The sequence below is a fragment of the Antrostomus carolinensis genome, unplaced genomic scaffold, assembly GCF_000700745.2.
Source record: "Antrostomus carolinensis isolate BGI_N321 unplaced genomic scaffold, ASM70074v2 scaffold1214, whole genome shotgun sequence".
NCBI lineage: Eukaryota > Metazoa > Chordata > Aves > Caprimulgiformes > Caprimulgidae > Antrostomus > Antrostomus carolinensis.
The window spans coordinates 10,762-21,375 of NW_010308452.1; the positions used below are offsets into that span (position 1 = coordinate 10,762).

A 10,614-nucleotide genomic window follows, 5' to 3' on the forward strand; every position below is an offset into this window, starting at 1 on the left:
TGTTGCTGATTCACATCATGCTGGTACAAATAAAGGAGCAATGGCATGATGTTCATTTAAAGTCTTGCAAGTGGTGTAAAAAAGCATTTGAATGCATCCTAAAAAAGCCCCACTCTGATGCAATGTTTCTAGACACTGAAGATATTGAAAGAAAAAAAAAAAAAACAGCATTGTGTGATGAGGCAGGCATGAGACTGGCTTGCTTTCCACCCACCTCCTTTGCCTTTGCTGTATCTCTGGCAAGGTTCCCCCCAGTCTCACATCCCTTAAACCCTCCCATATAGTTATTTTCTTTTGCTTTTGTTGCCCCTGAAAGACAAGGTGTTCCAGGGGTGTATGATATATGTGTTTTAATATTAACAATCTTTTGTTTCTTGGAGGAGCTACAGTTCCTATAGTAGCTAATGCAGGTAGGAAGCATTAAACATCCTTTCAGGTGTCCTGATTAATGTCCATAAATCGTCTTCTTGGTTGCTTGCTGCAAGTGCTTTTTTGCCTTGCAGGCGCCTGATGTCTTTGAAGGAGGATCATGCTACTGGAGAATGGCAGTACAGTGAGATCTGCATGGGGACAGGACAAACATGCATGTTCCCTGGACTTATCAATAACTATTACCAATACATCATCTCCTTTGCTGAAGATGAAGCAGGTAATCTTTTGACTTTATACCGCACTAAATGGCATGCTTGTGGTTTCTCTTTGGGTTAAAACACCAGAGAGGGTGACTGAGAGGGTGATATACAAAGGCTTAAATTACAAGCCTTAAATTAAAGTTGAGTTTTGAGTGAACTTCCCAGCCTGTATTACAGTAGCATGAAATGCAACCGTGAGTTTTTTTCCCCAGCCTATATCACATCAGCATGAAATAGGATCATGAGACTTTTACTCCTACAATTCAAAGCCAGGTGCAGAATACCAAAATAATGGCTTCTCAGACATATCTGTGATCCTGGCCAAATCCAGGATGTGCCAATGTGAAGTAAAACTTACCCACCAGATGTTATTGTGCCTCTCTGTCTGTGAAATTTGTTTGTTAGATTGTATAAAAGCAGGACCCTCTCACAGTGAAGATGGAGACCTCACCTATGAGTGGCAGCACTCTGTAGGACCTCCCAATTGCCAGGGAAAGGCTCTCCAAATCCTTCACTGTGACGGGGCTCCCCACCTGATGTACAGGATGCAGATGATGCAACTGGTATTTGGGCAACTGGTGAAGTTTCTTTCATAATCACTAGGCTTTCTCTTAAGTAGTAATGACTAGGTACATTACCCTGTTTAACTCTGTACCTTGCTGCTTCTTCTTTTTTCCCCTGTTTTAAACTAGAGTAAAATAAGTTTGTTCCTAGTATTCTGTTGGTATCTGTGTCCTTTTTGCCAGCCCTGTCAATTGGCAAAACAGAGGGGTCCTGGGGGGCAGTGGGTGACAGGGAGGCAGAGCTTGAGTCTCTCAGTCTTTAACATGCTGGTGGGTGAGATTCCCAGCATTTCCCAAATATAAGACCAAAGTTACAATCCTAATTTCGAGGCCAGCGTGCCACACAGTGACTGCAGGGGGAATTGGACAGGCAGTTCCCAGCAGGACTGAGCCTGAGCGCGCTGGGTGTCTGCTGCCCGCACACACAGGCTCTGGAGGGACGGAGAACAGCGAGGGGGAAAGTACAGTGAAGCACATCTTAGAAAAGAAACCTCATTCTTCCTGGTGCCATGCCGTGGGGAATGCAGGCCCTGGGAGGCTGAGAAGCTGATACCCAAGTGAGAGCAAGTCTATGCTCTTGGCTAGTCAAGAAGTCTGTTGACATTGTTAATGGATACAGGGAAGCAGATGTGATGAACGGTAATTACAAACCTACTCACCCTGGCCTGGGATATTTGTACCTCTCAAGGTAAAGCAGAATGAAAGTTTTACATTATGTCTCAAGTGAGGCATCAGCAAAAGGCTGCTTAAGTCCATATTTTATTAGTGCCAGCTGGGATTTTGCCTTGGATGAAAGGATGTAATCTCAGTGGAGCTTTGCATAGCTGCATTTTTAAGACCAGAGACATTTTGCTTTCTAGGAGGGAGCTGCTGTGATTTGAAAAGGAGCATATGAAGAGTTCTGGGGTGAAAGCTGGCTGTCGCTGCCTCTGTTCAGACAGCAGTGTGGTTAATTGCCCAGCCCTGCAGGGCAGACAGAGCCTGCAGCCCCTGGCTGTGGACAGGGAGAGGGTGAGCCCCATGATGTATAACCCCATCTCAGCCTCATGTGTGACTTGGTGATGCAGGACTTTGTGTTCTGCCCCGTTGCAGAGAGGTCCTGGCTTCTGCTCACAAGTGCCCACTACCAGAATGCCCCAGTTTTTAAACGTCTGTTTTTCCTGCAGAGTATGTCAGGTGTGGATGTTGCACATGTACAAGATCCATTGCATATCGTGTAACTGCAGATTTTATCACATAAATGCAGATTGTCCAAATTAAGCATTAGCTCAAAGGTTTGACTTTGGCATTTTATCTTTTTTTTGGAGTTAAAATCCACTTTCTTTAATGGTTAATGTTCATGGAAGGTAGAGCTGTTTTGCAGTGCTGTGGTGAGAAGGAGATCTTACCCTAAAATCAGAATAACTTCATTTAAATCAACTTTATGCCAAGGCAGAGGGCTGCCAAGTGCAGTACCAAGCTGCTAACTGCAGCCCTTGCTCATGCACCCGGGGAGCAGCATCTCCCTCCTCCTGTGTCTATGGGCAGAGTGTGGGCAAAGGGTGGGTGAAAAACCACCACCCTCCTGCCCTCTGCTTTTCACACGTACTGTGCATGAGTAGAATAGAGCTGGTGGAAATTTGGGCTGGAATCTGTTCTCCGAGGTAGTATTTGCCTTGTATTTGCTTTATTATAATGGAAAGAAATCTGTTGATAAGAGTTTAGTGAGTTTTCCTTTATCTGCAGTGAACAGTCTTTTCTTGCACCTTTTTGGTGTGCTGGGAGTCTGCTTTTTTACAAATTTATCACACAGTTTATTTTAACAAGCTTTTCTTCATGGAAGCCTGTGTTTTTTGGGGTTGTTGCTCTGATGAGTGTTAATCTGGCTGGTGCAGCAGATATGTTTATGTGGTGAGTACATCTATATTTTTGGCTCATTGCACAGCTGTTATAAAGCCAGCAGCCCCGTCCCCAGGCAGCTGAATGAAGGTGTCAGGGACACCCCAGGCACTATGCTATGTCTGTGGGACATACATCTGATATAGCCTATGTGTTTCGTGGCCTCTGCATCCTTATTTCTGCCTCATAATTTCTGGGAAAAAGGGGTGGGATGTGAAGCACACATCACTGCACCACAAGACACAGTGCCAGGTGTTCACCCATCCCTGTTTGGATCAAGACTGCCTCTGGCCTGTGGTTAATGGAGCCCACTAGAGAAAGGACGAAACCAGCCAGGGGTGGCTGGGTCCCCTCCACTCCTTCCCCTCTTCCCTTTGGGGTACCCATAGGATGCCCAAAGAAATCTGCCTTACTTACTAAAAAGGTCTCTGTTGCCTCTTTTTCTCCCTTTTTTTTCTGTTTTGAAATATTGCAAATTTATTTTTTCATCCAGATCAGCTCTCTGATCCTTTTCATTGCACTGCTCATGCACTTGAGCTGGCAAAAAAGAGAGTGCCAGAGGGAGTGCTTATCCCAACCTCCCCTGCATGACAGAAAGAGAGGGATGGAAATGCAGTTAGGAGAAAAAACGTCAAATAAACGATGATGGACATTGTTTGGCTGAAGGTCAAGCCCTGCCCGCGTGACCTGACAGAGCTGTGACGAACCCAAATGCCTTTCTCATTAAATACATCTCACTTTATGGGTGTGCTAGAGAAAGCAAAAGCAAAATCTTGTTCTGTAATTCACCTCAAAGGAGTGCTTTATCCCAGAGAGCAGAAGACAGTGTGAACAGTCTTATTTCCTTTCATTTTATTTTGACAAAGGGAATTCGGGGTTTGACTGTTTTGCATTAGTGAAATTAAAGGACACAGATCAAACTGAGATGACAGCTGAAATCTGGGCAGCTGCACATGCGGTGGAAATTTGTCAAAATAATATTTCATGGCAATGTGTAAAAGCTCCCACTCACTAAGAGTATTTTATGCCCCTGGACTGCAGATGAACTCCCGCTAAACCCAAATACGAACCTGCCTTGTTTCCTGTAGTAGCCAGATCTCCATGTTGGTCCCAGTTTTCCTGATGCTCTCTGACCTGTGATGCAGATTTAACGCCCTTCTGCTATACAGCACAGAAGCTCCATGGAGAGTTTTCATGGCTGTGTTTGTTTTGGTTTTGCTTTGTTTTGTTTTCCCAGGGGAACTTTACTTCATGTCTACTGGCATACCAAGTGCCACAGCTCCCCATGGAGTGGTGTACAAAGTGGTGGATGCCTCCAGGTATGAGATGTTCTTGTTGCAAAGCCTAAGCGTGGTGCAGTGTGTCTAGGTGTGGATGTGATGAATGATGCTGACTAACTAACTAGCTCTTCTCCCATGCTGGGCCCTTCTGTGGCCCTTGATCAAGGAACAGCTGGAGCAACCCACTGTAGATCTGCTTTGCTCCTGCAGTCATCAGAGTCTATGATGTTGCCTGGTGACCACCAACTTGTTTGTTATGGGGCCTGTTGGTGTTATGTGGCTTGGAAGATTTGTTCCTGAAAGCTAAAGGAGTATTTTATGGGTGGCTTGTCTTTTTCAGGCAAAGTTTCTTTATTTTCCTGCCCAGAAGGAGGTGGTTTTTTTCAAGGTGTTTGTTCTCAATTCTTCTTCATCCCTTGTAGCCAGCTGCATCTGCTGTGCCCAGGCAGCTGCAGCCAAAGCTGACCCAGCGTGACCTGCAGTGCTTTCTTGAGCAAAGATGCCCAGGCAGCTGCAGCCAAAGCTGCAGCGTGACCTGCAGTGCTTTCTTGAGCAAAGCAGAAATGAATGTCAAAAAGTACATTGGTTTTTATGTTTTAAAGAGGGAAAATGGCTTGGACAAGGAACTAAAACCGTTGTTACACCTTCTGGATCCCGTGTGTATGTATCTTCAGACTGGGCAAGGCAGGGAATAGCTGTGTTTTATGGGAAGACTTACAGCTGTTTTTTTCCATTTTCCTGTTTTTTAAGCATTACTCTTCTTGGCTAAACACCAAAATGCTCTCAGTCAGACGTGTAGAGTGAGACTTTTGTAGCTTTTTTTTTTTTTTTAACAGATTAAATGTACAGCTTTAGCTATCTGAACATTTTGAACCAAACTACTTTTCTGGTTTTTGTTGGAACCAGACCCCAAAGTGAAACAGCCCCCAGAGCTGACGCATGTTTTTCTTACTCTTCTGTCAGGAGCATTTTCCACTATCTAATACAGTGAAGAGTTCCTGTAAACTGCGTATTAAGAGGCTGCTATTGTGCAACCTTTGCAAAAATAAAGAAAGCAGAAGTCAAAAGACAGTCATAAGTTTAAGTTCAAAAAGAATTTTCTTTACTGTGTAGAGTACAGAAAAAACTCTCAGGAAAATTCATAAAAGTAGGGAACGTCCTTGTGGCAGTAGTTGAGAGAGGAGCTCTTTTCCTTCCACAGAAATGCAGATGCAAACTTTTCTAATTACAAAGGAGTTATTCCCTCCAAACGCAAACATTGTGAATATTTGAACCATTTTGAAAACCTCTGAAGAAGGCTGCAGATTAGCGAGCCAGCCAGCAGAGGAAAAAGTGATAATGAACGGGATGTAACTTCTCAGAAGTGAGATCTACCTCCATGGCAAACAAATTTGTGACACAATAATACATCATATTGAGAGGAAGCCTTTGCAGGTGTGGTGGCTTCACCTGGCTGGCAACCAAACACAGCCGCTGGTGTGTCCGCCACAGGGAACAGGGGAGAGAATTGGAGGGGTAAGGGTAAGAAGATTTGTAGGTTGAGATAAAAACAATTGAATAACTGAAATAAAATAAAACTTCAAATAATAATTACATTAAAATAATAATTACAATAATTATAATAATAAAATATGCAAATGAGTGATGCACAGTGCAATTGCTCACCACTCACCAACCAAGCCCAGCCTGTTCTTGGATAATAATCATGGAGGAGCAACAATCCCGAAACAAACTGCAATTCTGGAAGATTGAGAGTCTGAGCAAGAGCCAGAGAGAGAGAGAACCCCCACAAGAGAGAAACTCTTGTTAGTATACTGAACATGATGTTATATGAGATGGAATATCCTATTAGCATATCCAAATGACACTCTAGCTTATTAATTTAAAAATTCCTTGCCCTCCTCGACCTTTGCACTTGCAGACTAGCAAAACACGACAGCCTTCGACTTCCAGCGACAATTGAAAACATTGGTATGTTATCATGTTCTTCTCATAACAGACCCCATGTTGAAACCAAAACACAGCGCTATTCTAGCTACTAAAAAGAAACCCAGCTCTGTCCCAGGTAAAAACCAGCACAGCAGGAGACACTCAGAGCTCTTGGTTGAAACTGTGCATTTTTGGTTCTACTTTCATAGTAATCAGTCTTTTGTTTGGGCTTTATGTATGAATAATAGTGTGTTATTTTGCTTCTTTGAAGACAGCCTGGAAATTGTGTATGTGTGACCTTTATGTCAGATGTTCAACATATACTGTCAAGCTTTGTGATTTTTATTTTCAGTTTGATTAATCTCTTTCTGTAATGCTTGAACCTGACAGTGTTTTGTTTCCTTAATGGATTCAGCAATAGCAAGTGAAAACATAGCCAGAGGACTCCACTGCCTTGTGAACATTTGGACTTTGATCAACGGAGATATGTGATTGTTTAATTATGTTTTCTACTGTAAGAGATTACTTGGATCATTTAAACAGACAATTTTTTTTTTCAGTGAACATTGCATTCATTGAAAAACAATGGGAAGCAAAGGCTCATGATGCCAGGGGGAAGGAATTAATTGTGCGCCGTATGTGTCCCTTTTTTCTCAGGAGAGCACCACCAGGAAAATGCCGAGTGGAGCCATTGCCAGTGAAAGTAAAAAGCAAGCTCATCCAGTTCGTGCCAAAGGAGCGTAAGTGTCACTGTTGCTGTTTATTATTAGTGCATCCCAGCTGGCAGTAAGTACAAACTCCAGGCTCACACTATCTCTGTTTGCGTGGAGACCACCCAGAACTTCAGTCTTCAGAGTATCCTCAAAATTAATTCTTACCAGCTGTTTTGGATCTGAAGAGTTGGTTCAAATAAGGCATAAGGTATTCCCCTCTCCTGGCCATGTGAAATCTTCCCTGTGGTTTCTGCCCCTGTACATTTTCCCTTTTACATGCTATATCGTACTTGCTTCATTACCACCAACTTGGTTTCCCCATAACTGTTTCTGTACTGAGATCCTGTGCTTGATGGTGCTTTTCAGTGGTAAGTTATTTTCTGCAGTGCCTTCAGGTAGTGTGGAGCACTTCAGGAGCTGAAGAATATGATGGCTAAATGGTTCAGAAATAGCTCAGTGGGCAAGATGAGGGTTGAGTCATTGTTGGTTGTAAGGGAGAGATTATGGGATGAGAAAGCACTGCCAAAAGAATTGGCATGATCAGCCATTCAGGTGAACTTTTGGCTTATCCAGACCCTCCAGGGCTCTTTGATTGCTTCATACTGAATGAAGCATTGTACTGCTGAAGCTGGAGCAGTCAAGGATAGATGAATCTGCAGCAAGCCAAGTACTATTTATGTTAAATGCAAACCCCTAAATATGCTATTAGAATCTCAGAATTAGATTAGGCCACAATCACTTTTCTTTTCCCCTGTGCATTTTGTTTACACATGTAAGTACCTAGGCAGTGCTTTAAGCACTTTGTAGTGAAGTTAATATTAGTGTAGGATCTCTAATGTCAGGACACTTTTATTTAATTTTTAATTGCATTAATCATACTACACCACATTTGGGTCATTGACAGTTCCTACAGCTTTGACTTCAGGGAGCAATGAGAGCACTCAGCAACTTTTAAGGTTGAGTCTTTAAGAAGGAACAAGATCTAAGACTAATTGTTAACTGTTGACATGCCTGAGCACTCAGCACGCCTTCCTTTGCAAGCTGTGCCCATGGTTTCCAAATATTAATTTGGTTCGTGTTGAACCATCTTTGTCTCAGTTTCTGCTTAGGCATTATTCTCTATGCAAGTCCAAAGTTCAGATTTTTAAACTACACATATAACTAAATCTTTTGGCTTTGTTGACAAGGTTGTTTTCATCATAAACTAAAACTTAGAAGCAGTGGGAGAGATTCTGCAAAGTGTCTTAAGAACTAAATTCATGTGCAGGTGAAAACCAAGCATGAAGATTTTGATTCAGAAGAATGCAAACGGGATGTGTAGCTGTAAATATTCTTCTCTTTTGGTTAGTGTTTAATGTGAATGTAACAGAATTACCAAGGCATGCGGCTTGCATTAGCTGGACAACTGCATTTGTTGGAAGTGTATTTAATAAATAGCTTGACAAAGAGTAATGTATAATAAAAACTTGATTTGGTGAGGTGAAAAGCACTCCCAGGTGACCATTAGCTTTCATGCAATCCTACATATCATTATATGAGTTCCAGGATTTTTTAGTGCTTTACCAGACCACGCTCTAGCAACTGAGATGTGCACAGGTAGGTTTTCACATTTGTTTCTTGCCTTCAGAACCTCAGCTTCCAAAGAAGGGAAATATTTTCATGCCACAAATACAGTTCTTCTCCAAAAACATTATTTGGAAAAACTGGACTGCTGCAAGGGTTTGTCTTTTGGGGACAATAGATATTTAGCACAAATAAGACAGTCATATTTTTCCTGTTCTCTGTACTACAAAGCAGATGATGAATGAGAATGGATAAATCTAGGATATAATTCAGAAAGTCTTGATGTCTTTGCAAACGTCCCAGCTCAGTAGACTTACTCTGAGTAATTCTGAATTGCTTCCTTCTGACAAGCTAAAACTTATTTTTAAGCTAAAAATAGAGTGCATGTGAATAAGCAAGTCCACTAATGCCAGGAAACTGTGACAGCAAAGAATTTTCAGCTCTTCAGAGTTCAAGGCTCTTTTTTTTTTTTTTTTCATAAGGAAGAAAAAACCCAACCCCAGATCCTGTTTTATGTGTTGTCCTGGCAACTCCGTTCCTTTTGCACATTCTGGTTGCCAGAGAGAATTGATTTTGAGTGTTCCTGATTTCAGCTCCTCTGAATAAAGCATCTGGCCCAGTGGGGAGGCCAGCACTCTCCGCCTGGTAACGATCCAATCAGTGGTAATGAAGAGGAGAGCAGAAATGGTGCCTGTCTTTAAAATGCTTTCAGCAGGGGAGAAGGGTAGATGGGGAACTCCTCTTCTGACCCTCTTCTGACTACAGAACTCCAGAGCTCACCCTTTAATGGCCAGGCTGAGGTTTTGCCATAAACAGCTTGGAGGTCCGGTAAGGTTTCCTTCCTGGGAGAGGCGGACTCGTTGGCGTTAAGCCCTGCAGTCCTCTCCGCTAACTAAAAGCAGCCGACATTTTTCACTGAGGAAACGTTGGCTCACTGGGAATGTTGTTGCTTCTTAACAGGATCAAGAAAGCAAATTCTAAGCAATGAGTTAAATAAGTAAAAAATCAGCGCTGGTTTTGTGTAGTTGTGATGAAGCGGCATCTGTAGAGTGACATTCTCATGGTTTCCTGGGGTTTTCCCCCAACAGAGCTTATTGTGAAAACAACAACGCCACGTCCCCGTTTGAAGACCACGACTGAGGCCCCACGCAGAGGCAGGACAGTCCCTGAGAGTCCTCACATGCCGGCTGTGGACTGGGGTGGCCAAGCCCCACCAGCACCAGGGAACCGAAGCAGGACACCCACCACCCCAGCACCGCGCGGCCGGGCCCCCAAGCCCAGGAAAGGCGGAGAGAGGAGGAAGCAGCGCAGGAAGAAGAAACCCCCCAGCACAGCCCCGCCGCTGCGGAATGGGGCCGTGCGGCTGATGGAGCAGCAGGGCCACGGCCAGAGCCAGGGCCGGGTGGAGGTTTACATCGACGGCGAGTGGGGCACGGTGTGCGACGATGGCTGGTGCCGCCAGCTGGGCTTCCCCTTTGTGGTGCGAGCCAGCAAGAAGGCAGAATTTGGGGAAGGGACCTCCCTTCGCATCCTCCTGGACGATGTCCAGTGCTTCGGGCAGGAGAAGACACTGCTGGAGTGTGCCCATGCTGACATTGGCACACACAACTGCTCCCATGAGGAGGACGCTGGTGTGGTGTGCAGCCGGGAGGAGGTGGCAGAGTGGTGACAGAGGAGCTGGTGGGACTCTGAGCACATCCCCTTCTTGCCTGACCCTCTAAACCAGCCTCAGTATTGAGGAGGATGTGCTCTGCCTTGAGGATGCTGCGTCTGTTTGAAGCAATCGTGCTGTTTTTCTTCATTTCATCCCCATCCATCTGCCTTGGAGGGAAGGAAAAAGTAAAATGAAGCAGTGACTTGAGTGTGCCATGGGCAGGGACTGTGTTTCTATGGAGTTTTTTTAATAAGAAAACCCCAAACAACAGCCATTACAGATTAGAAAAGAGATGCATCCTGTTACCCTTTCCCTTTTCAATATACAACATACCCCAGCCATGCTTCACAATGTTTTGTGGAAAAATAAATTCACAAATGACCATGTTTCGCTGCCACACAG

At 43.9% G+C, this 10,614-nt stretch overlaps 1 protein-coding gene across 1 annotated transcript in view; it reads left to right on the forward strand.

Moving 5' to 3' along the window:
* HHIPL1 (HHIP like 1) overlaps positions 1 to 10,227 on the forward strand; it is a gene marked incomplete at its 5' end in the record, with an annotated part of 16,476 nt that extends 6,249 nt beyond the window's left edge. Inside the window, 4 exons of the mRNA XM_010165746.1 lie at positions 504 to 649; positions 4,311 to 4,392; positions 6,940 to 7,022; positions 9,647 to 10,227. Of these exons, the coding sequence (XP_010164048.1) occupies positions 504 to 649; positions 4,311 to 4,392; positions 6,940 to 7,022; positions 9,647 to 10,227 (892 nt within the window). The remainder of the gene's footprint in view (positions 1 to 503; positions 650 to 4,310; positions 4,393 to 6,939; positions 7,023 to 9,646) is intronic.
* Between the last annotated feature and the right edge of the window lie 387 nt (positions 10,228 to 10,614).